At 33.9% G+C, this 27870-nt stretch overlaps 1 protein-coding gene across 1 annotated transcript; it reads left to right on the forward strand.

Annotated features, from left to right (window-relative positions):
• Positions 1-4139: 4139 nt before the first annotated feature.
• Positions 4140-27870, forward strand: LOC140443799 (T-complex protein 11-like protein 1). The gene is made up of 10 exons (XM_072535254.1): positions 4140-4297; positions 4523-4667; positions 7034-7307; positions 10452-10595; positions 10683-10802; positions 10975-11098; positions 16462-16628; positions 21516-21700; positions 25057-25223; positions 27456-27870. The coding sequence occupies exons 2-10, from the start codon at positions 4543-4545 to the stop codon at positions 27656-27658; spliced, it is 1509 nt and encodes a 502-aa protein (XP_072391355.1). The 5' UTR covers positions 4140-4297; positions 4523-4542; the 3' UTR covers positions 27659-27870.

The following is a 27870-nucleotide window of genomic DNA, read 5'->3' on the forward strand; positions in this document are numbered from 1 at the left end:
GTTGTTTGTGTTGAAATTCTTGTTCTGAGCGTGGCCTTTACTAGAAAATGGCGTGTGTCGCTGTCCGGCCCCCTCATAGTTCTTACACTTATTATGCTGCTAGAATGTCTCCCATCAATAAATACGTGATCTATTTGATTATTTGTTCTTCCATCGTTTGATCTCCATGTTGCCTTGGGGATTTTTTTGCTAGCGAACTGGGTGCTTTTGATGGCTAAGTTGCAGCCTGTCGCAAAATCGACCAAAGGTGATCCATTATCGTTTGTAACTTCATGTAAACTATATCTTCCTGCCACCGGTATTACGTAGTCTTCTGTGCCTACCTTTGCGTTTAGATCACCTAGTATTATTTTAATATCGTGGTTAGGAGCTTCTGTGTAGAGTTGATTTAGAGAGTCGTAGAATTCATTTTTATCGTCCTCTAATGCGTCTTCGGTTGGTGCATACACTGAAAATATAGTTAAATTGGACCATTTACCTCTTAATCTCATGATGCAGATTCGTTCGTTTATTGGTTTAAAGTCTAATAACTCTGATTGTAGTCTTTCATGTATTACAAAGCCACATCCTCTTTCATGTCGAGTTTCATGTCCAGACCACAGTACTAATGACTTCTCCATGTGTATTGTTCCAGACCCTGTCCATCTCATCTCCTGAATGGCTACTACATCATAGATCAAGTTTTCTAGTTGTTTTATCGCTGTCGTGGCAATTCCAGGTCTGTACCAACTTAGTACATTCCATGTTCCTAATAGAATATCCTTTGTCCGTAGCTTTAATCGTTTGTTTTAAACATGTGATATGCCCAAATGTTCACATCTATGTGGCGAAATGACTTGCAAGTACTCAAGATAACGACGAATGGATTTATAATAATATCAACGTTATTTGTATTTTCTTTATTAAATAATTCTTCGAGGCTCAGGTATTATTCGATTCGCGAATGATACTATGTCGTTAAAAAGAATCTGATAGATCTGTAAAAAAATAACTGAACAATAGAAATAATCATTAAAATGAAACGTTTTCAATTATATTAATGAATGCTCTTAATGGTCATAACTTATAGTAGTAATTTAATAGTAGTTTAATGTTCATTAACATAAATATTAACCATAGGCTCGGTGGTTAAATGGAAGCAATTCTTAGATTTAATTAATTATTCAGTTGATGAATAGACATAAATTCCAAAGCCAAGAATGCCCAAAACGCAAAAATTAGTAATAACGACAATACCATAATATTTTAAGCAACATTAAAGCATGGAAAGACAAATCGTCTTTAGATGGCAGATTGGGAAGAGCCCTTCAGATATGAGTGGTAGGAGGGAAATTAAATACCTTACCTCGAACCAATAGGCATAAACAGTGCTATATTTCAATGCGAGAGAAACACATTGAAGCGTGGGGCAAATTATGTCGAAGCGATTCAAACAAATATTGTAGTGATGAAGACAGCGAGAAAACATCTCAATATAACTGCCTAGTACAATAATTAGCGTAACATGTCAGCGGTCGAAATGGTCGTCAGTCCTCGGCAGCCATGTAATGCACAGAGATTGCTAAAATTCTCCGGATGTTTCAAATTTCAACTTATAAAGTACAAATCACGTATGATAGTTGAAAGATCCACAATATTATCAGAGAAATGCTGTGACACGCTGTTGTCAAATAATAAGTTTAAGCGAAACATGATGTTTAACCAAACATAAAACATTGAAGTATACTTACCTTTCTTCTTCAGCCACTTTCTGTCCACCCCTGAACATAGGCCTCTTTCATATTTCTCGATGCTGTCCTATTTGAAACAACCTATTTTCTGCATACTTTTGATATCATAAAGCTTCTTCCATCCCTTCTGGGGTCTTTCGACGCTACGGTTTGTCTGACTTGGTCGCCAGTGTGCCAGTTTAGCTGTCCATCTGGTTTGATCTTGCCAAACTACATCTCCTACCCACTACCATTTCAATTCTGTAATACGTTCTAACACATCTGCAATTTTGGTTCTTTGATTGATTTCTTCATTTGTTTTCTGTCTCTAAGACTAATACCGAGCATTGTATGTTCCATTGCTCTTTGCATAACTCTTAAATTGATTTGCAGACTTTTTTGTTATAGGTTGATACTGATAATATACAGGCATCACAAAACTTTTCAGATTTGTAGGGAATTATTATTTCCAAGTATATACTAAATTTTCCCAAATGCTTCCCAACTTGTCTTATTCTTCGTCTTATTGCAGCTGTCTGATTTTCTTTGTCTGTTTTAATTGTATATCCTAAATATACATGTTTTTCTACGTTGTCCAATTTTGTGACGTCTATGTATATGTGTTCATCGTCCTTACTCATCACTTTTGTCTTTGACATTTTTACGACATGAATGTTTTAACATTCTCACTTCAAGAATGTATTCTTGCTTATTAGGATGATATCATCGGCAAATCGGATGAGTCAAATGGCAGCCGTCAATATTTATGCCCCTAGTTTCTCACTGTAATGATTTGAAGACTTTTCCAGCGCCAGGGTAAATAACTTTGGAGATATAGTGTCTTCTTAACGTACACATCTATTTATTTTAACTCATTGACTTTAAAATGGAATGTGGCATTTTTGTATATATGTTTTAATAGGTTTGTATATCTAGAATCTATTCGAGCATCGTTCATGGTTTGTATGAAGACCCATGTTTCAACTTTTCAACTGAAAGTATACGACTCGGGTAATATTGATCCCAGACCCAGGACAGAGGAAGAGGTATGGGCAGAAAGAAGAAATCCTGGCTGAGAAACTTGAGAGAATGGTTTTAAATACCAGAAGCTGCGAACATAATACATGCGGCACAAAACAGAGAAACCTATCGTTTGATGGTCGCCAACCTTCGGTAGAAGACGGCACATAAAGAAGAAGACCCAGTACGGTTGTAGATATCAAATTTACAAAGTAAATTAAACACTATGTAAAATCATTTATAGCCTATTCAGACCAAATGCTTCTTTTACAGCTAAAAGCTACCACTATGAATATCAAAATAATACAAGTATTACGTTGATGTTTCTGTTACCAACGCAAAGATCTGATGAAATCAAATAAAAGTAACAAGATCACTATGAATATGGGCGAGTAAAAAACAAGTAAGGCACAATGAGGAGAAGCATCGTCCTGTTTTTAAGGCACGTTTAATCACGTCTTCAAGTAAGGGTAAATACATTTCGCCAGTCAAATTGATATGTAAACAAATAATCCCACCAGCTCATCATTGAATCAGACCAATAATGGTAATTGTGAGGATTTACAGTTACGTTTATGAAAAAAGTGCATTCATCTGAGAAACAAATATTAAAGAGAAACTGTGGATCGGTCACTGCTCGCTCACTCATTATATCACAAAACTGTAAACGGCGGTCATAATCATCCTCTTTAAGATCTTGCACTAATTGTATTTTATATGGATGGAATTGGTTCTTCTCAAAATTGTGTGGACGTTAGTTCGGTTGATTCCAGATAAAGCTGCTAGCTGCCTCGTACTTAACATGCGATCTAGGTGAACATGTCGTTCATTAAATTGCTCGTAATTAATTAATTAATTAATCGTAATTTTTTTCTTCTTTACTGCCTGCGTCTCTTCTATTAGCTCGTTCATTAGGGTTTTGATTACACCATTCACCAATCTCCTACCTAACTCTTACTAGACTTGATGGTACTGTTGTTTCCCATCCTTGTTCTTTTATTACCTCACTTTTGCGGAACTTATTTGCTGCTTTATAGTTTGTGAATTCTATTTCGAAGCGGTTCCTGCCCTCACTGCGTGCTCACTGCTTATTCTGCTATTTTTAGCATTTCAACTAGACCGACTAGTCTCATAGGATGCAGGTTTCCTATATTACTCATCTCATTATTCAACGCAAAGAATTTTATCTAATTATATCTTCGGAGAAAAACAATTAGTTTGAAAATTTTGACATAAAAGTTTTAAGTTATATTGCTTGTTTTTTATTTTTTTGAGTCTCAAATTTTTCTAATTTTATACATTATACACAAATATTTTCACAAATAAAATAAGTTACGCAGGTAAAAAAAAATGTTACGCCCATGAATAATACTGAACTGACTTGACATTGAATTACCATATTAGGAAAATAAAACTCCCCAGACAACAAATTAGTTTTCAATGCAAACAACTTTTGAGAAGGATTTTGTTGGTAAACAATAAACAGCTGAGATTAAAGAAATAACTGAAATTGACAGAAATATTTTGGATAAAGAAATTCAAATTTTTTGTGAAACATTTTCTTAAATGTAAGCAACAAATTAATACTGTTCTATTATGTAATTTGTGAAATTAACACCTACCAACCATGCCATTTCTACAACAAAAGAAAGTGGTTATTTAAACCTATGATTCATTGTTGCATTGCATAGCTTATTAACCTTGTTGTCTTCCTTGTTCCTTACATTGCTCATTGTGTAGCTGAAAATACATTTCTGGGTTCGAACTATCATTACTATCATTGTTTCTTTTAGTTTTAAAGAGAATTGGTGCTATGAGTGAAAATAAAGATATTCCAAATAAAAGTAACAATGAGGGACAAGGCTCATCTAGAATTAGAACTACCAGTGAGTGCTCTTATACAAGTGACGATGGATCGTCTGGATTTACAGGAAAACGGTAAATATTAAACTTCTTTAATTTACTATTAAACTGCCTTAATAAGTCAATGAAACATTTTTGGTTAATCTAAAATATATAAATTTTCATTCTACCATCTTAACTCTAATTAGAAATGATTAATTATTATTTAATATTAATACATGGTGGACTAGGACTGCTTTAAATAAAAATAATTATTTTAATAAGTTATAATAACAGAACTTTTTCTATAATTACCTCACACCTTTAAGAACAAAGTAAAAATTTTTGTTAATTATTAAAAACTTATAACATCAACTAAAACACATCAAAAATTCAATAAATGATTTGTAGATTTGAGAATGGTAATAAAATGCTGGTGTTTATGCTGTTTTTGATGAACTGTTATATGATTGCTAATATGTTAGGCTGTGTGACTTGATTTAGAAGTTATTGCTCACAGCAAATGTAGATCTTATCTTTTAAAATATTAGTTCACCCTTTTTAAACATCCCAATGTTGATGTTCTTTCAGGGATCATATCTTCGTCAACCAAGCAACACCACATAACTCAATTTTTTGACTAATGGGGTTTTTGTTTCATTTGATGGGAAATCTCACACGGAATATCTTAATGAGTTTAGATTTAAAAAAATCTCAACAGATTTCTCTGTAATCACAATAAAGCAACACCACATATAACATTTCTAACCACAACACCACATATCTCATTCAGTTCCCATATCAAAACTATTGAGGGCTGGTTTGCTGGGTTTCGTTGTCAACAAAAGTAAGTTGTTTTGTTATTGCTCTCCTGTAAAGTTGAAGAAAATTACTTATGTGGTGTTGCTTGGTTGATAATGATATTGTTCTTTTTACACTGGTTTTCTATCTGTTCATATTTTTGGTTACACACACTGAATTGATGAACTTTTTGTTTAATAATGTTTATAGTGGAATAATTAATATACAATTATCATATAACTGTATATCATTACCCTTAAGTTACTACTTGTTTGTTCAGATTTATATGACTTTGGACACTAAATCCATTTGCCACAATTGCTACTTAAAAGACTTTAATACACATTTAATACTCATTTTAAATATATCTGTACATACACTTATATATAAATAAATGTATACTTATTATTGATGAATAATAATTAATCTTCTTCTTCTTTCTGTACCCTGTCTGATTATCGAACGTTGGCGATCATATTGGCAATAATAACTTTGTTTACGACGGCTCTAAATAAATTAACGGTGGTCTCTCGATACCATTCTCAGAGATTTCGGAGCCAGGATCTTCTTCATCGGCCTGGACCTCTCTTTCCGGCGATCTTACCCTGTATTATGAGGTGTAGAAGGTTATACCTCTCTGGATGTCTCATTACATGACCGAAATATTGTAACTTTCGAATTTTTATCGTTTTTGTTATTTCTGTGCTCTTTTTCATTAGATGTAAAACTATTTCATTTCTTATTTGATCTACCCAACTTATCTGCAATACTTGTCGATAAATCCACATCTCAAAGGCCTCTAATTTTTTCATTAATGTCTCTGTAAGGGTCCAGCTTTCCATACCATATAGCAATGTGGAGAATATGTAGCAGCATATTAATCTGATTTTAAGGTTTAACGTAATGTCTCTATTAATTAGAATTTTCTTTAATTTATAGAAGGCGGCTCTGGCTTTTTCAATGCGTATTCTTATTTTTTCTTTATTTATATCCCAGTTATCGTTAACGTTTGCACCCAAGTCATATTGTGGACTCTTTCTAACTCTATTCCATACGCTCTGATGTTCGTTGGTTGTAACTCCGTTTTGCTGACAACTATAAGTTTTGTCTTAGAAGTATTAAGTTTTAGCCCATATTCATCACATGCTTCGGTTACCCTGTTTATAATTTGTTGCAGGTCTTCTTCATTGGAGGCAATAAGTACCGTGTTGTCTGCATATCTGAGATTGTTGACATTAATTCTGTTGATTTTAATGCCTGTATCTTCAACTAAGACTTCTTTGAAAATAAATTTGGAGTAGATATTAAACAGTAGGGGCGATAGAATACATCCTTGCCTCACTCCACGTTGTATTTCCACTGCTTCCGTCGTGTTGTGTCCAGGTCGTATGTTTGCACATTGATGCCAATACAAATTTTTGATAATACCGAGGTCTCAGTCATCAATTCCCACCTGTTGCAAGACACCTATAAGTCTGTCATGGTTTACTTGGTCAAAGGCCTTTTCGAATAAAATAAAACACATATATACTGATTGTTCTATATCCCTACATCTTTGAACCATGACCTGCAAACTGCATAATAATTAATGTATTAATAAATATATATGAAATATGGCTCAACATTTCATTTAACTAGATTACTGATTCAATCTTTTACAGTCAACGTACAACTTCTCATCAATTCATGGTTGCTAGTGGGTTGACTGCTGCATCTCCACCAAAATTTGTTTCACTGGAGGAGATCATGCAAGCAGCTAATGGTATGAGAGATATGGCATTGGTACATCAAATAGTGGTTGACAAGGATTTTAGGTTAAAAAGGGCAGAACCAGAACCTAATAGTGTCCAGGGAATAATCAAGAATACAATGCACAAAGCATTTTGGGATATTTTAAAACAACAGTTAAATGAAAACCCTCCAGTTTATACTCAGGTATTTTATAAAGTTTAAAATTTATATACAGGGATGGGTGCCTTAAGAACCGGCAAAATAACGCAAAAGATAGAAAACATAATACGTTGTGAAATAAAAAGAGATGAAAGTAGTAGAGGTGGGAAATTATCGATAGAAACCGTAATTTACTTTACATTACATTAGAATTGTCGAAAATTTTCCACCTTTAGACGTTAGCTTATGAGCTGGTTGACTTCAGTCATAGTAATACGTATCACGTAATGTAAGTAAAACAGTTTAAGTAGGAGTATTTTTTTATCCAAAATTAAAATATTGATCAATAATAAACTATGATTTGAGACGTCGCATACACTCTTCTCAATACAGAATTATCGTAGCTTGTTATTCTGTATTCGTCAACACAGAATTAATTATCAAATTACTACAAATTAAACTGTTTACTTACATTTGCTTTATTGCCTTCAATCAGTTTTTACTTTATGCGAAATTTAAAAAATGTAAATGTTCGACGTCATACGTGTAATATTATGACTGATGTCAACTAGCTCATAAGCTAACGTCTAAAGGTGGGAAACTATCGATAGTCCTAATGTAATTTAATATAAATTAGAGGTTTCTATCGATAATTTCCCACCTCTACTACTTTCATCTCTTTTTATTTCACAACGTATTATGTTTTCTATCTTTTGCGTTATTTTGCCGGTTCTTAAGGCACTCATCACTGTATATTATATATATATGACATATTATACAGATAAATTTATACAGATAAAGATGTTATGTAAACTAATTAACCTGATTATATTGTCCAGGTGAACATTCACTTGTATATAATACATATTATACACATATATGATTTTAAACTATTGTTATTGGTTGTATTGAGCTTTTTGAGTTGCATTGCTTGGAATACTTTCATTAATTAGTTGCCAACAGGCATAAAAAATTGTTCTCCAAGCAGTTGTTATTTTTTTCATGAGTATCACAAAATAATACAGGGTAATTGGAAACAGGGGTGATTGGAAACTTCAGTAGTACTTACTGTTGTTATGAGAAGGTTTGATCTAACTTCCAAAACAAGAACCATGATATAACCATACTAGGGCCAAATAAGAAGTTCATCTGGTGTCGATGGAGAGCTTATATATAGTATATATATATATATATATATATATATATATTCCTATTGAAATGAAATGCAATCGTTTACTTTCATTTAAACGTTTTTCTCTACGTAAAGAGCGAAAAAGATAGTAATTTTCAAAGGTGAATCGTAGATGCATGTTGAAGTAAAAGGATACTTCTAGCGTCGTTAAAAGTCTCTAGTAAGAGGCTTTGAATTTGCGGTTCACCTAATTTACTATCAGAGAGAGGTCTCTGGACTTCTTGTTACTTCGTATAGATGTCGCTGCTAGCGTACCTGGCTGTTATTTTGGTTATAATGACCAAATACTAGACTGCATTTCATTTCAGTTGAACTTCCACAAGTGTTCCTGATGAGTTGAATAACTCAAAACACGTGTAGAGCAATGGTGGAGTTCCTATTGAAATGAAATGCAATCTTTTACTTTCATATATATATATATATATATATATATATATATATATTATTGTGATATTTAAAGTCTTGGTGCGCCAAGCAATAATTAGCTAATTAATTTTTTGATTAATTAAAATTATTTAAATGATATGATTATGACTCTATCACAATTTTTAATTCTTTTATCTCAGGGTTAAATTCGTGCTTCAATATCTATGCTATCTATGTGAAAGGTAAGGTCCAAAGAATACCGGAATAATAAAAAACACATATGATCTAACACTATATATTGAAATAAAAATAATGAAATAATTCACACTCAAAAGTTTTCAATAAACAAATCTCATATAATGATTCTCAAAATTTTGTTCTACGTACGTGAACAATCAAAATTAATGGTACAAACAATATTAATTGAAATCTCAAAATCCCAAACTATTCTAACTCTCCTAATCAAAATATTTATATCCTTTCTAAATTAAGTGTAAAAATTGTGTTATCAATAAAAGAAAAAACTGCAGAAAAACAAAAATATCTCTCTCTGATGATGAGTGGTCCAAATCCTTGTTCCTTGTAGACTATATTATCTCCTCTCAACCGCTCCCTATGTAATCAGCAATCTTACAACAGATTGTTGCAAGTATATCGTCCTTAATGATCTCCTTCAAAAGCACAAATCATTCAAATTATGATAGCCTTTCTCCTCTCGATAAACTGAATCTCTCGTTGGCCCGAGTGAAAAATGACTCTTGGAATATCTTCCCTTTACGATAAACTGAATCTCTCGTTGGCCTGAACAGTGACTCTTGGAATATAAGTAGAAAAATATGACTTACAATATTTTTCTGCTTCAGCTTCTGTCAGATACACTAACTCCACAAAAACTCACTAACATTCAACACTACTGCTTACTACTTCTCGGGAACCGCCAGAGAACAATCACTGTTCGTCTTACAGACTTGGAAAACCAACTTCTTATCTTTTCTCTCCCCTAAATCTAGCTAAACTTTCATTCCTACATACCTATCCCACCTTTTTCAATCTCCGCCAATCAAAACTCGTCACAATTCCCCCATTTTTTCATTTCGATAACAAACAAATTTTTACCTATAATTATAAAATTTCCTAAAACTTATTTACAAATAATATTTTTCTATAATTCTTAAAAACTAACAAAAACCTCTTTCTAAAATCTCTTCTATTGTCTTTAATCACTGCATTAATGTATTTGGAAAACCCGGTTCAATTGTCTTTGGATTTCACTTAAAATTATGCGGGTCACTCAAGTATAACAAAGAAATAATTTATGCATAGCTTACATTTTGTTTAATACAGGTAATCCAAGAATTTAAAAACTTTCCTTCTTCGAAATGTTTGTTGGTTATTCTTTCTGAATTATTTTAATGTTTTTTTGAACTTTGAAATATTTTAAACAAACAAATATATATATATATATATATATATATATATATATATATATATAGTAAAATTTGTTTAGGTTATCAATTAGGGTATCAAGAAACACAGAAAAAATTTGGCTAGACTGTATAGACTGTATTCAGTATTACAGCATAGTACATACATACGTTTGTTTTAGATTTTTATCAATAGTTATTTTACAGGCATTTAATCTTCTAGAAGAAATTAAAGAAGGATTGTTTGCTGTATTATTACCACAACACACAAGAATTAAGCAACAAATTTCGGAAGTTTTGGATTCTGATTTGATAAAACAACAAGCAGAAAATGGTACTTTGGATTTTAAGGTGAGTTTTTTTTAATAAATCATTGTTATATACTTTTTATCGTATTTAATTAATTTACATTTCAATTTGGAATATTTTTATTTTTAGAACTATGCTCAATATGTGGTATCTGTAATGGCAAAATTGTGTGCACCTGTACGTGACGATAAAATACTTGAGTTATCAGAGACAGTGGATGTCATAGAGACTTTCCAAGGTATACTCGAGGTAATTTGTTTCATGTTTTTAAAATTTTCATATCAACTGAAGAACTAACACTAAAGAACTCAACAATGCAGCAACTATATAGTGTTCAACGAAAATGACTTGACCTTATTTTATTTAATTAAAATGATAAATAAAAATAATAAATAATTTAAATTATTACATGAATTTTTAGACGTTAGACCTCATGCAGTTGGATATGGCTAACTTTACACTTCAAATGGCTCGACCAGACATTATTGCGTGTAGTGTGGAATTGGAAAGAAAGAAGTTTGCCGATTATCTTGCTGTACAATATGGTAATGTATGAAAGTACCACAGATATATGAGGCGTTCAGGACCATAGTGGATCAAGTCCATAATACATAAGTCAGAGATATTTAGAGTTAAAGTTAACAAGCTCTTCAGTATTACATAATACACTAACGAATCTAATCTAAGTGAAAACCTCTTATGTAATATGTACTTATATACAATACCTTTTTGGAAATAATTGGAGATTCTTGAAAAAAATTGGACTTGATCCATTATTACTCTGAAATATTTGGTGGAAAAAAATGGATTAAAAAGCGAAGTATGACAAAACTGGAATTTTAGTTACAAAAAATAATAACAAATAAAAAACTTATTACAACAATGTTGAATAATACTCTAACAGCTTAAGTGGCATTAGTTTTAATCATCATAGACCAGTTCATGATCGTCTATGTCGTCTTCTTCACCCTGTTGCTGGATTCGTGAACGGCTTCCTGTGTTGATGCAGAGATTTTTAAAATGATAGTGTGTGACTGGTGGCAGATACGGGAGGAGAGACAGCATGTCCTTTTTCTTTGCTTCTGTCACGAGTCTTGGTGTGGAGTACAGATGACTTTGATTACCAATGAATTTTGAGACATTTGTTTTGGCCATCGAGACAGTAAAAAACGGAAACTCTTCATTCAGCGTAGGTTTGTACTTCAAAACCCAAGGATCTTCTCTCTCGTACCTCATCCATCTCATTTCTAACCACTTCACAGGTGCTCCATCACTATCTTTTTTTCTATTTACAAGCACATCTTCTATGTTCTTTGTCGACACAATGTCGCTCTTTTTTATGTTGGTTACTTCAAAAGGCACTGTCAATTTTGAAGTTTTTATTACATCAATCCAGTCGTCTGGCCCAAAGATGTGAGAAGATTTTCTGGCAGCCTTTTCAATAACCCCAAAATCTCGGTCGTTTGGCAAAAAAGAGTGGCCAGATACAAGAAACTTGTGATCTATCGTTCTTATGTTTATGTAAGGATCTTGAACAAGATTTAGTAACGTGGCAGCCACTTTAAAATTTCTGTTTTGTCCTATACATGAATCTGATAAAAGAGTTACGTGGTTATGATTTTTGGCATGTTTTCTCAGATGCATGGTCAATATTGAAGATATTTCCTGAGATCCTCTACCACCATCTGTTTCGTCCCACACATACATAAAGCCATTGTTTTTGTTGAAGGAATGAATTCCTAGGTTATAGACATACATATTTCTTTTGTAATATGCAATGGATGTAGACAATTTCGGGTATGGCAGTGCTTTTTGGAGGTCAAAAGTAGCAACATAGTGTTCATCTGATGCGTCATCACTGTCCGATTTTAGTACATCTCGAGCTTGTTTTGCTTTTGCTAGGTGAACATTTTTCTCAACAATAAGGGAATTTGATGTCTCAGGTTCAATTGCTGCAGCTATTTTTAAGGACAGTTGATCACATTTGGCGCACGTATCTTTGGATGGTATTTTAAAATGTAAATTAAACTTAGTTGTAAACACATGATAGTATTGTTTTTTTTTCTGAGATACTTTGCCTTCGTTGTTGGATTTTGTTACATACAGGTCATACATTTTTCTGATGTTTAAATCAGGATTAAGATACTTTCTTTCAGGATTCTTTGTCCTACTATAATGACTTTGATGCGCTGGGAAAGATTTTATATGTTCAACGATATCAGAGTCGTCGATCTTATTGGTTGAGTGTCTACCACGGAGATCTGTCACAGCACTTATAATATCAGGCTTTGAAATACACCGATAAACTCTACCGTGTGTAAGGTGGAACGTGTCTAGGAAGTACTTTTTACAAACCTTTTCAGATTTGCTACCATCTCGTAAGATGTATTCGTATGACATTGTTTTTGCATTACCGGTTCCATCCCTGGTTCGTTTACGTTTCACATTCACAGCCAACACAGAGCTCCGAATATAAATATTCTGTTTAGTGTAGTCGCCCAAATTCCAGAAAGATTGAAATATACGTTTTCTTTCCTCTTCCTCAAATTTTTGATAGCACTTCTTTTTGCACAGTTTATGTTATTGAAAATTTTTTTCGGTAAATTTTTGCCTGTAACTGAACGATACGCTTCGCCTTTATTCCTCAGACGTTTTCTAGTATTCTTTATCCCACTGTCTTGATTCTTAGCACGTTTTCTTCCGCGATTTTCGCTTGGTTCTGGTTGTGGTATTATAGGGGTAGCTGCAGATTGTTCTTGTGGGGTGTCCACTGTAAACAATAAACAGAATTAGGGTCCGGTGTCGAAAGCGCCACACGAATTTTAAGATAAAAACGTATGCAAAGAACCTACTTCACATTCACTCAATGATTTATATCAATATATAAATACCTAAATACAAATATTATAAATAGATCTGGCAACAACGCCTTGATACCAATGTAAAGTTACCCCTAATTACGTCGTAAAAAATAATAAACAATCTTATATTTACGAACTCTTGACAAAGCACACTATTAAAAATTAGGTTAGAATAAATAAATTTATTAAATTCATAACTACTTAAACTTACCTTTTAATTCCGATTCTGCAGACGATTGTTGTTCTGGAGGTAGATAATTATCAGATGATGATGCAGATAAATTACTAATGTCGTCATTTGAATCCATTTTTAATCATAAACGATCACGGTAAATACACTGAGCACAATCTGACTAGTCAACTGGACTTGATCCACTCTGTCCCGAAATAATATGACACATTGTTCAGAGACATAGGAAACTAACGTCATCTGTTTATTATTGCGGTAACTTTGGACGTGGTTTGTTATAGCACCGAAAAGATTTCTATTTGTAGAACATAGATACACCGCTAACTTAATTTTCGTAAAAAGTGGACTTAATCCACTATGGTTCTGAACGCCTCATATATCCAATATATTTTTCCATGCTTTTTATTTTTATATTTTATTGAGTACTTTGGTTCTTTTCGTATTACTATTGTTTTAGTTTCCTATATTGTCATATTCAATTGTTTTGCTATTCCGATAAATCTGTGGACTAATCTTTGCGTCCTCTGCGTAACAGAGTATTTTAACTGCTTTCTTTCCCATTCTGTATCTTCTTCCTTTGTTGACAGTTTTGATTATTTTATCCATGATTAAATTGAAGAGCCTAGGGCTGAATGAGTCTTATTCCGCTGCCTATGTCTATAGGTTTTGTAAGTCGTCCATCTATTCTGACTTCTATTTTGTTGTTTTGGTAGATGTAAATGTAGATCTAGAGCTAATAGTGAAAACCCCTTTTGAAGCAAACTCGAACAGTGAATTTCTACTCGCAAAATAGAATAGAACAATTTTGATGTAAAAATTAGCTATGTAAAAGTGGAGATTTGATCTACTGTAACTGTTAGAAAAGGGGTATAACTTATTTTCCATGCCCGACAAGATCCTTTCGACATTTATTCCGAACCGCACAATTGACCATGTTGATAGGAAAGTAAGATACGGGTAAATTAAGAGTCGAGCAGGCCGATTATATATGGTTCAGATAATCGTAATATTATTCATGTGTTTTGGGATGAGTTTTCAAGGCATATAGGCTACGTTAGTAGATAAGGAGGACGAAGTTGATAATATTTAAATGTGCATTCATGTAGTTAAGACTAAGGAAATCCTGATCAACAATCTGTCTATATGTCAGTCAACATTAGTCTATCTTTATACTGACTTACCAGGACATAGAGCGTGATCATAAGTTTTCACAAAAGAAACCTAGAGAACACGTTGCGAGGTGTTTTCATTTAACTTCTACATCAGTGGAAATTCTGCCGGATTAATTTAAAAAATATATTAGCCGTTAGAAGTTTTAAAATACTTAGTATTCTTAGGTTATAGTATCTTCTTCACGTTTAGCAAAGCACAAAGATGTCAGGAGGCTAAGAAAAGCAAGAGTTAGAAGTAAAATTAATTAAGGGAAGAGAGATTTACGTTGTCCCTGATAAGAAAAACGGCACAGTTAGGTTGGTTCAAATATTTCCGTAAAATTTTCGATAAAAAATAATTTCCGTAATCTAATATAAAGAATAATGATTATACACAATAATCTACTTTAGTAACCTCTTCTGATCCACTCCTGGACATAGCCTCTCCGTGTGTTTTCCATGTTCGTCTATATTGAGCTATCTGGTGCTAGTATTAGTCTCTTTGTCCACTTCTGTTTGCTGTCGTGCCATATGTCCTGCCCATTTCTTCCACTTAGATTTTGCGAGATCTCTTCTATAAGATCTTCTATTTGAGATTTTTTCTTAGACCTTGGTTCCTCATAATCTCTTAAAACTTACATTTACCATGATTTTCTCAATAGATCTTTAAATTTTCTTAAGTCTATTGAGAGATTGGTTAGTAAGTGTCATGATCTCCATTCCATAAGTCGTGACAGGAAGGATACATGTGCCAAAAACCTTTGGTTTAAATAAATTGTGATTTTTGTATCTTTTATAATAAAGCTTAGTTTACCTACTGCTTTTCGAGTAATTCGTATTCTTGTTGTAATTTCTGCAGTTTGATTGTGTTGCGCTTGCTTTATTTTATGCCCCACTACACATATTCTACATTTTTAATCTTTATATCACCAAGAGTGATATCCACGTTAACATTTGTAACAATGGCATAGCCAGCGTTCGCCGTCGACTTGTCATCTCCCATTGACAGCTACCACTACCATCGACACACGCTGGAGATAGAACACCGGCAACTATATAAAACGCCGTACACCGTAACAGAGAACCGAGTTCGAACCGGAGAACTGATCTGGTAAGAACTCCAACTCCTGGCCTTTGAGTATCGATCAAGGGCCAACCGTCCTAGGAGTTCAAGCTGGAGCGCTGATCTGGTAAGAGATCCGCGTCTTTGTGTATTGATCAAAAACGTTCTTCCCGTCGGCGACCAAGTATTCATTGATTGCTTTCCGTTCCTTGTCCGTATCGAGTAGTGAACGATCGGCCACCTCTAACGAGTCTAGTTATTAAATAGTATTCCTCGGAGTTTGGGTATTGACCAATATATCGTCATTTGCGTTCCAACCATCCTAGTATCGCCAATATTTATTTTTCGCTGATATAACAGCGGACCGTAGCGCCGTCGATTTTATTCACTGGGATTTGTATATTTATTTTATTGTACATATATTTTGTTATTTATTTGAATATATTTTATATTAAACTTGCGTTTTACTGAGTATAGTGTCTACTAGAGCTACCAGTTACACATTACCCCAGTTTTCTCATTATATTTTTTTAATGAAATGAATGTTGAGAAAAATAAACATTAATACTTATTTAAAATGTATGTAACGTATTGTTTTTGATATCTTGTTTTATGATTTACCATAAAAAATCGTCTGTTTTAGATGGTCTTGAACAAACTCGCAAATGGTTATTAAGATATATAAATAGTGGCCAAGCTGTACCGGAGAATGTGGAATATGAAAAATTTATAAAAGGTGTTTTCAAATGGTCTTTCTGTCAAGCCTGTGTAGAATTAATCGATTGGCCAAGTGACGAGGAATATCCGGAAGTAAGTATATTTCCACTAAATTAGACTTCATGTTTTCCCAGCTTAAATATATTTCTTCCGTCTAACCAACCTAAAAGGGTGTATTTTAATGTATTTTATACGATTAAAAAAATAGTATATAATCGTGTATACACTCCACTTCATTATTTAAGTCACTAACTAGCGAATACAGAATAAATAGTGATCTGAGGATTCGACATCCATAAATCAGTGAGAAACATAATATGAGGCTTACGTATGTTTTCCTGTACGTATATATATACTGTACTGTATATATGTAGATATATAAATAAGAAAGGTTTTATCGGTTATAAAGATATCTTTTATAAGGCAAGACCATACAAACTCTTCTTCCAGAAGACTTAAACCTAAACATAGAGATATCAGTTTTATAAAGAATTAAAGAAAGTTTTACTGGGTACAAAGTAGAAAACATGTGAAAACATAGAAGAATCACTGATACGTCGTATAGAAATGTGACATTTTCGATCGATACCATAGGTAGTATTTTGCTTACAGTTTTGATAAGGAACTTTCCTCCCCAAGGGTTAAGATGTCTAAAGGACCATATTCTACAATATGTCTTTGAAAAGACTCTTTTCGACTTTTCGACATTAGAAATGTTTCCGCCATCTATTCGTTGTCCTTCTTAATTAGAATCTGAATTTGCTTGTATTGATGATGTAGTTGTTTTATTATGGAGCTCTTTATTATGATAAAGGATACAACTTACATGTAGGTACATACATGTATTAATTGCTGTTTCCAGCTCAAGTACTTTAATCAGTCCCTCTTTTACTTGATTTGTAGACAAACATTCTTAGTTGCATCTGTTAGCTTTGAACGTTATGCTCTTTGATATAATATTTATTTTTACCGCCATACCCCAGTTATAGTGCAATGATGAAATAACAATAATCATTTACTGCAAAGAACAATAAAAAGATATACATTTTATATTCGCAATACTCTACATGCTCCTGGTAGAATCCATATAAATTTGTTATTTCATTTCTTAGTAGAAAAAATGTAGTCAATACCAAATAACAATAGAATACCCAACATTCAGCCGGGAATCACATATGCCCAGAGAACACAAACACACATGCGAAATAAATTACCAAACCACATCTAATCTAGCTGCACAACAAACTAATACGACAGAATTAAAATGCATGAGGAAAGAACTTGAAATCAAATTGGTACAATGATAAATCTGATTTCTACTGCCTTCAATAAAATATCCTTATGACTCACCTAATAAAAATTACTGAATGGAACGCAAACGGCCTATGCAAGCACGCTCAATAAATCCGTGCTTTTATACAAACTAATAATTTAGACATAATGCTTGAAGTGAAACACATTGTACAAATAAAAGCTTCTTTAAAATACCAGGTTATGATACATATCATACCGAACATCCAGATGGGACCGCGCACGGAGGGACTTCATCAATAATTAAACGAAATATCAAACATCATACGATGAAAGGATATAAACGAAATTATCTACATGCAACAACAGTTTGTGTTCATGACTTCACGGGACCAATAGTAATATCTGCCATATACTGTGCTCCAAAACATAACAACAAAATAGAACAATACCAAGATTTTTTTAGATCGTTAGGTAATAGATATATAGCTGGTGGAGATTAGAACGCTAAACATACACAATGGGGTTCTAGGGTCATAACAAGTCAACATACTTAAGTACTGGCCAACCAACTTATTGGCTCAGCGATCCAAAAAAACTGCCCGATCTATTATAATTTTGGATCATAAAAGGAATCAGCAAAAAGTATTTTCAGGTAGAGTCTTTCCTAGATTTATCTTCGGATCACTCGCCAATTATAACTTGACTGTCAAATAAAATTAGTGAAAAACAAAGGCAAAAAACTCTATGTAACCATAAATCAAACTGGGCAAAATTTAGGGAACACGTAGATGTACAAGTCAATCTGCAAATTTCATTAAAACGCCACAAGAAATAGGAGATGCAAAAAAATAATTCACAATAGCTATACAGAAAGCAGCGTGTGCAGTAACCCCGACTATTGACTAAACCCGGAAAAAATCTTGACCCCACAAGCGATAAAGCAAAACTAAACAGAACTACCAAAGATCTAACAAAGTTACTAAATAATATAAAAAACAAAGGTATCCAGGATTACCTAGGTTCTCTTGCAGCCTCTGAAGATACAGACTACTCACTTTGGCCAAATACAACCACAGCAATATTGTCCTCCGATAAGAGACATGCCGGGTAAATGGGACAGAAATAACAAAGAAAAAGCCGCAGTCAAACGAACCAGATACCCACGACAATTATAGCTAGATTCATAACTTCTTACAAGCCCCACTTAAACTGGACTTACCGATTAAAAACTTCACGCTTACCGAATTGAGAATACAATTATGTATGAAAAATATAAACTCAAAAAAGCCCCTTGGTTTGATCTGATAACAGGCAAGTTGCAAGAATGTACAATAAAAGGGTACAAATATCAGCAGCGCCTTTTCAACGCCCTCATCGGAACAGGCTACTTTCCGAGTCAATGGAAAATTTCACAGATTGTCTTGACACCAAAACCTGGAAAAAAAACAAGAAGATCTAAAATGCTATAGACCTATAAGTTTGATGCCGATTCTATCAAAGCTATTCGAAAAACTTCTATTGATAAGATTGATTCCAATCTCAGAAAAAAAATAAACTTATCCCGGACCACCAATTCGACTTCAGGTTAAAGCATGGGACAATCCAACAGGTCCACAGAACACTAAAAAAATCAAAAAATAAAGCAGCACGATGAATACACTCAGCTCCATCCTACCAAAGCAGGTGTTTCGCAAGAAAGTGTACTAGGACCTATTTTATTCCTCCTAATGTACACTGTAGAACTCCCATTCAGCAGCCACACAGAAGTTGCTACTTTTGCAGAGGACACCGCAATACTGACCACGGACTCTAGTCCCACAAAAGCATAAAAAAATTTACAAAAAAACCTTAATAAAATAGAAACTTGGCTAAAAAAATGGCGAATTAGAGTAAATAAGACGCAAGTCAACACATGTAACCTTCATAATGAAACGAGGTGAATGCCCACCAGTCACACTCAATGGCAAGCAATTAAGTAAGGTAAACGACACAAAATATTTATCCATCTTGACAAATGACTAACCTGACAGAAGCACATCTTTACCAAAAGTAAACAACTGGGCATTAAATTTAGACATATATACTGGTTGATTGGTCGAAACTCTAAATTAACATTGGATAACAAACTGCTTATATACGGCTTATATATATGCTAAAGGCGATCCTCAAGCCCATATGGACATATGGTATTCAGCTATGGCGCACAGCTAGCAATTCTCCAACGCTTTCAGAATAAAGTGCCGAGGTCTATAGTAAATACCCCATTGCATGTTACATCTTCCTCTATAGAAAAAGATCTGGAAGTACCTTTGGCAATAAAAGTTATAACAAGTTACAGTGTCAAATGTGGTGAACGGATAAAAGTACATCCCAATACACTCGCGAAGCGGCTATGGCAGCTATGTACGCCGTTGCTCCCGCTTGGCGGCGTTAGTGTAGTTGGGGGTCAACGTCATATAATATTATTTATCTATGGTTAACGTTATGACAGTTCGTGAAGTTTGTATATGGTGTTTTTGTTTACGATTTAATAAATAATAAAATAATAAATTATGGCAGAAAAATACGGATCTTGGACTGTTTGTGTGTTAAAAAACGAATTAAGGAGAAGGAATGCCAAAATTACTGGAAAAAAGGAAGCCCTTATCGAAAGGTAAACTATATTAATCATCTTCTGAATGTTTTATTTCTATAGCTCAGACCAAAATAAAAATATTTATGTTCATCTGAGTTTTATAGTGAAGAATTTGTATTTGGGTTTGAGCCAATACAGTCATGTAACGTAAGAGTGGTGACTTCTTTTGTATGTTAGTATATTAAATTAATTTAATATAAAAACATACAACAGAAGTCTTTACTTCATTTTAATATGCTATACCTATGGCATAGAGCCAACTACAGGGTTTTCCCTGTTAAATTCTTAGTAAATATGGCTGCAACTAAATATTCCAGAAAAACATAAGTATTTTAACAAATACGTGCATTTATTGTCGGCACATATTTATCCCTTCTTATTGCTAGAATTCACTTTTTTGTCATCAGAATATTTTTGGGAAACCTCTGTCCTGATGTTCTCGATGAGTACAAAGGCACAACACAATATTGAGGCATTTTATTTTCTCAAATTAAATTCACACAGCCAAATAAACCCACTATTTACTTACAAGTAAATTGATTTAAAGAGTTGACGTGACCTCCAACTACACAAGCGCCACCTACGTTGAGCTTTTCAGATTAGCTGCCATTGGACGACAATAGTGGAGTATCTAGGCTAAAACGTTTTAAACCAAATGATCTACCAAACAGATCTAATGTTTAAGCAAAACCAACTGTATTTGAAATTCTACCTTAGTTATGTGTAATCGTGATTGTGTTTATTGTTTTATTTTAACTTTTTAATTAAACTACTTATAATAAATTAGTAACCTTTTAGTTGCTAAATAAAGAAAAGGAACTCTCCACTGGCAGTCTCTATCCTACACGCCATCTAAACAAACAAATTACTTAATATTCTTTATTTTTGGATAGATTGTAATTTTAATTGGAGTTAATAAAAACATTTTCTTAGTAGAAAAAATAGAAGAATGGTTTATACAGAGCTCAAATTATGAGCATCAACCAGAACTAATCTTAAAATTTTTTTTATTAATATTTATTGATTCTTATTTTATTCTTATTATTATTTTTAATAATTTATTAATTCTTATATGTATTTTCATTTTTTAGACCTTTATGTTAGACGTGGACAGACTTAAAGATTTACAGGTAAGGTGTTTTCGTCTAGTATACGTTGCAACTATTCTTCTAGTCACCATTAGCAACGTAGGAACCGACCTCCAATCTATAGCAGCATTCAAGCAGTCTTTGAAGGATCATATTTGCATTTTACTAGAAAACGTTAACAATGAAAGGTAATTTGAAGATGTACATTCATATAAAGTTATTTTTGTTACATATCAGAGAATATATCTTAAAATTCTTAAGCTACCTATACAATTCAGTGAAAGTAATAAATTATTTATATGGTTACTGATTAAGTTTTGAAAACAATTCAGAACTCTGACATTTTATTTCTTAACGGATTTTCTTTTTCTTCCTTAGGTATTCGTATTTATAGATATTTGCTTTGTGAACTTTAACCGTAACCTCTTCGAGTCTTAGTTTGGCTTTCGCCAAGTACATATTGTGTTAAATTGTTGGTGTTGGTTATTTAAGTCAAGTTTCCTTAGGGAGTATTTTATCATTATCATAATAAGTTATATAAAATAAAATTATTTTCGTTTCGTGAACCAGTTTGATTAGTTGGTTTTGTAGTTTTTGCAACAGTGTATCTTTCACTAAAATTTCAATAATATCAAACGAATTGGGTGGCCATACCCAGCATTTCCGATAATAAGGATCATTTGAAACATATAAGCTCATTTTATTTTAATACTAAATATTTCTTATCTAAAATAAGGCCCTTTGCTATTGAATCTAGTCACGAATGAAGTCATAAAGAGCGTCAATAAAGAAAGAATGGAGACCAATGAAATTAAAATTATATGATATGCAGACGGAAACTGTAGAAAGTTTCACATACTTAGGAGTGTGATTAAACACGGATGGAACAGAAGAACTAGAAATTCAAAGAAGTATAGTATTATTTTATTTATTTAGCGTATGGCTCAATACATGGAGTAAATACAGTAATAATTGTAAAAAACGCAAGTACATAATTCAAAAATACAAACATAAGATTATATAAAAACGAACATAGACAAAATACAGATAAAATACAAGATAATACAAACAGATAAGGTTATATCTTTAAGTCAAGTTGAGCTATTCATTCAAGGCTTGCAGGCGTAATTTTGAAAAAGTCTTTTGGGTCTCCTCGATATGCCCTCAATTCACATGTCTCCATTATGTGTTGGATGTTTGATCTGGAGCTCCACAATCGCAGCTGGAGGTAGGCTGTTTTCCCCATTTATGTAGGTTGTGTGCGCTTACTGCATGTCCCGTTCTAATTCGGTTTAGGCTCTTTAATATGTTTCGTGGCTGGTCGAAGCCATCAGGCTTTTGGACTGGGTCAATAAGGTTGGATACTTCAGGTGGGGCTTCCTTAGTCCACAGCGTGCGCCATCTGGAGGTAACATTGAAATCATCTGCTGTTAGCTGTTGAGCTGTTCTTATGGGTGGTTTTCTGGATGGGAGTCGGTTTGCTGCTAAATTCGGGATGTCTTCATGGATTGGTAGTTGCAAGTTGCTACTTACGTTCGATTACTCCTTTATCGAGGCCTTTTGTCTTCGTCGAATAGACGGAGGAATATGGCTAAGGATCGGAAGCCAATATAGTGGAGTAGTCTTGATGCAGCCGCTAATCATTCTCATTGCTATATTAAGCTGCGTATCAATTATTTTCACATGACGTCTATTTAGCCAGACCGGTGCACAGTACTCTGCCACAGAATAAACCAAACTTAGCACAGATGTTCACTTCCCCCTAGCTTTCTAAGTTGATTCCAAGATTGTCTCCGTTGTTTTTATCCATTTATCTCTCCGGGCTTCATTTAATGTTTGCAATAGGTCATTAGCTACATCTGGGTCACCATTCTCTATAGAGTCATTGTAGAGTTCTTCACATTCATTATTCCAGCTTGGGATATACTCTTTGCGGTAATCTCTTGGTATACACTTTTTTGCAATTGATATCTCTGAACCTACAAATCTATCGTAGCTTACCGGTGTAGCTGGAACCCATCTTATAACTTTATCAAGTTCAATAGAGAATGTTTGCCAGTCTGCCTTCTGAAAATTCCATCTTGGTCTGGGAGTGGATCGGACTATCGGGACCTGGATACCTACTTCATATATTATTGGGCGATGTTGGCTGTGTGAGAAATTCTTCAGGACTTTTGTTGTTATATTGACAGTTTGATTTTGAGAGTTTTGGGTTGAGAAACAGAGGACTGGGTTGTGTTCCCCTGTCTTTTGCATTAAATATTAGACTAAGGTTGTTTTCTTCTGCCCACTCTACAAGTGCTTCGCCGTTCTGGTCATTGCTGTGATATTTCCACATCGTATGGTGGCTATTAAAATCTCCCACATAAACTGCCGGATGGCAAAGATGAGGCAATACTTCTGGAGGCTTGTTTATATTAGCAATTGTAAGTTCTTCGATTATTACTGTAATGATTTGAATGTTTCCATTGGTACTGGTGTCCACTAGATGGGCATTTTCTATGCTGATGCGGATGTATGTTATACAGCCGTATATATGGTGATATGTTACACCAAGAATTTCATATCCTGGTACTTTGCCCCTACGTTTTAGATCAGTTTCATCACCTACATGAGTTTCTTGAATGGTAGCCACGTCAATGTTATTTTCTAGCAGGATTTTAGATAGTACCTCACACTTTGATCTACTAAGTGCCTCTATATTTAGTTGGCATATTCGGAGGATTGGTCCAATGCTTCTTGTCATATAGTTCTGAGAAGAACTAGTTTTTGTAGCTGTTTCCATGTATATCGATAATTAGGAGATCTTAAGAGATAGACTAGTCGCCAACTATCGCGCTAGCTCATTTAGCACCCAGGGTGCACGTGTAAAATTCTTTTACGGACGCGAGCTAGATTACACCCCAGAAGAATAGTAAAGGGTTCCCATGTGTTCCGCTCCAAAAACACACACTGGATATCGAAAATCAGGGTCTACAAAACTATTATCGGACCAATAGTATGGACGAGCGACATCCAAAGGGAGGCCACGGAAAAAAACCTAAACCTAAAACCTCAAGCTAAACTTAAACTTTATCGAATGACTGAGACATGTCCAGGAAAGCAGCTGAGCAATATCTTTTGGAGTAGCTAGTCTTTCATTTTTAGCCTTTTATGTGCTAGGGAAGTTGTTTAAACTACTATCGAAATATCGAATCAAATCAAATATCGAATCGAATCAAAATATATATATATATATATATATATATATATATATATATATATATATATATATATATATATATATATATATATATATGAAGTTAAATAAAATTAAAAACCGTTTCGTGCTTAGACGATAAGAAAGCTATGCTTCCCCTCCTCGGTCACTCCTGGAGTATCACATTCTGTTTTTTTTACGTCAAGCGTTGAAGGTTAGATTTCAAAAGCAGTAAATATAACATATTCTGACTGACTGCCATTACGAAATCTTATAAAAAAAATAATTGGAAAATAATTGATAGAGCTTTAGAAACCTAAAATTAAAGATTTTGAATTTTTTCAGTGAACTGCAATCTACTTTACCTAATATCTGTGAGCAAGTAATAATAGACTTAAAAGAGGCACAGAAAAAGTATGACCTTACACAAATGCCACAAGCAGCCGAATCTAATCTCAGGGAACAAATTTTAGATATTGGAAAAACAGATCACAAAGTAAAAGGAATAGTTCGTAAGTATATATTTCCAATTTACTAACTTATCTTCTTTTTCTTCTTCTTCCTCAGCTTTTCCTTTTCAGTGGTTGCTGCTCTTTACGGGTCCATCCATTCATTTCTGTCCATCGGGTCTTCCTCATCTAAACCTTTCTCTCTCAAGTCCTCTGCCACACAGTTCTTCCATCTTCCATTTAGCTTTTCTCCAAGCAATTCTACGTCCCCAACTATTCCTCTTCCTCCCAACCACATATACTCCGTTTTTGACCTGCTAACCCTGCCTCTTCAATAGCCCTTCTTTAGCACTCCAACTTTTCCTACATTTCTTTGTTCTCCTCTACTAACACGATATCATCAGCAAAGAATATTGACCAAGGAGCCTCTTCCCTTACTTTCTCTGTCAGTACATCCATACCAAGATTAAACAGGTAAGGACTCAGTGAAGAGCCTCGATGCAAAAGAACCGTTACTGGAAAACTTTTGGTCAATCCGACAGCAGTCCTTACTTTGGTGTACGCCCCCTCATAAATATCCTTCACAAGCCTTACGTACTTTTCAGGAACGCATTTCTCTCTCAGGCATCTCTATAGCTCTTGTCTAGGCACTGTGTCGTACGCCTTCTCAAGATCTATAAATATCAAATGTAGCTCTCTTCTCTTCTCGCTTCTCTATCAATTGTCTCAACGAAAACAAGGCATCCGTTGTCCTCCTTCCTGGCATAAACCCAAACTGTTCTTCTCCTACCGATGTCTCTCTTCTTAGCCTTCGTTCTACAGCTGTCTCCCAAATGTTTATTGTGTGCGACATTAACTTTATCCCTCTATAGTTCTTACAGTCCTGAATATCCCCTTTATCTTTATACAATGATACCATCATACTCTCTCTCCGTGCATTGGGCATCCTTTCTTCCTCATATAATCTGCTCATCATTTGCCACAAAATATCAACCCCTTCCTCTTCTCGAGCCTTCCAAACCTCCACAGGTATTCCATCAGGTCCTACTGCCTTACTGTTGTTCGCTCTATTTAACGCCCCAATAATACATTCTCATTCCCGCATCCTCTGTCTCTCCTCTGGTGTGCTTCATTTAGCAACTTACTAAAGTACTCATACCATCTTTTCTTTATTTTAACATCGGTTCTTAACAGTCTTCCATCCGCTCTCTTTATCTGCCGCACGTGGGTCAAGTCCTTTGATGAATGACTTTGCTTTAGCAATGCTTTATAAACTTTTCATTCTCTCGCGTATTTCCAACTCTTCATAAAGCTGTACAGATGATTATTTTTCCTTAGCAGTGGCTACAACGCGCTTTGTTTCCTTCTTTGCTACCTTGTATATATCCTTATCTTCCTCTCGTTTAGACTTGTCATACCTCTTTCTAGCCTCTTTCTTCTCTCTAACCTTCTGTTGCATCTCATCCTTCCACCACTAAACTCCGATATTTATCAATTATAATTTGATTAAAAAAATAAATTGTTTTTCTGTAAATTATGTATTACCTATTTATTTTAGTTGAAAATTAGGATACTTACTTTAGAGTTACCGCTAGCCTTTCTTCAGGAAGATATTGATTTTCGAAAGTTTGTATCCTGCTTTCTAAGGGGTAATAGCACGACCAGTTCATAAAATTTAACATTAGACATTCGAAAATACTTGAAGAACTTTTCGTCATCTTCGAGTAGGTCGGGAAACAAATGATTAAACTCCCCATAAGTTTCTCGTTTTAAATTAATGTTATGAATTCAATATCTTGGCTTCTGTTTTTGTATTTAACTCCCCATAAGTTTCTAGTTTTAAATTAATGTTATGAATCCAATATATTGGCTTCTGTTTTTGTATTTCATTGCACGCTAATGCAATCATAACATCTTCTCCATCATCTTCTGATGAACTAGAACTCAGTTTTATAATAATTTAAGTCTGTATACGAAACTGCCGGTGCCGAGGAGACCGAGACAGTGCGCGGTACTTTTTGCTGATCTGATCGTACCGTTCCGTGCCGACAGGTCTGAGCCGATCTAATGCGCGCCCTCCTTAAGAGTTTCAGTGTTTCGGTATGTACCTCATGGCCTCCTACGACTTTGCCATATTTCTGTATCGAGATGGCATATCGTACCTCTTTGATTAAATATATTTAAAAAGAAAAAAAATGAAAATTACCCTTTTCTTTTATGTGAATGATAATAATTTATAATATTTTTTAACTTTCTGGTGAAATTATTAATATTTATGCTTTTTTTTTGTTCTAGAACAAAGGGTAAAGGATTTCTTTTTGGATATAATAGAATCCTCGACAGCTGCTCCCCAGAAGGTGCCATCAGGATTATCAGCTTTACAAAAAGAATTAACTGAAATTGCTGGTCAATTTCTAAGAATAGTATCACACAACAGCACCGTTTTTTGCAACTACTACTACGATATTGTTGCCGCCGCTTTACCGAAATCATCATAGACTATTGCATTTATTAGAGGTTCTCTGTTAACTGTTTTTAGTTAATTTATGCTATTGACTAACTTTAATCGATTAAACACCAACTAGTAATTTTTATTTCTTTTCTAATACCTAAAACAATTTTATAATGTATGATGTGTAATTTTATACAAAACAAATAATTCTTCCTATATTTTTGTGATGTCCTATCTATTAAAAGTAATGTTCGTGCA

Source organism: Diabrotica undecimpunctata, chromosome 6 (genome assembly GCF_040954645.1).
Source record: "Diabrotica undecimpunctata isolate CICGRU chromosome 6, icDiaUnde3, whole genome shotgun sequence".
Taxonomy (NCBI): domain Eukaryota; kingdom Metazoa; phylum Arthropoda; class Insecta; order Coleoptera; family Chrysomelidae; genus Diabrotica; species Diabrotica undecimpunctata.

Bases quoted from the DNA above. Each gene is read 5' to 3' on its own strand.
- LOC140443799 (XM_072535254.1), top strand. From the start codon at position 4,543: ATGAGTGAAAATAAAGATATTCCAAATAAAAGTAACAATGAGGGACAA. The intron at 21,701-25,056 runs GTAATTTGAAGA...GAATTTTTTCAG, and splicing joins GAAAACGTTAACAATGAAAG to TGAACTGCAATCTACTTTAC. The intron at 25,224-27,455 runs GTAAGTATATAT...TTTTTGTTCTAG, and splicing joins CAAAGTAAAAGGAATAGTTC to AACAAAGGGTAAAGGATTTC.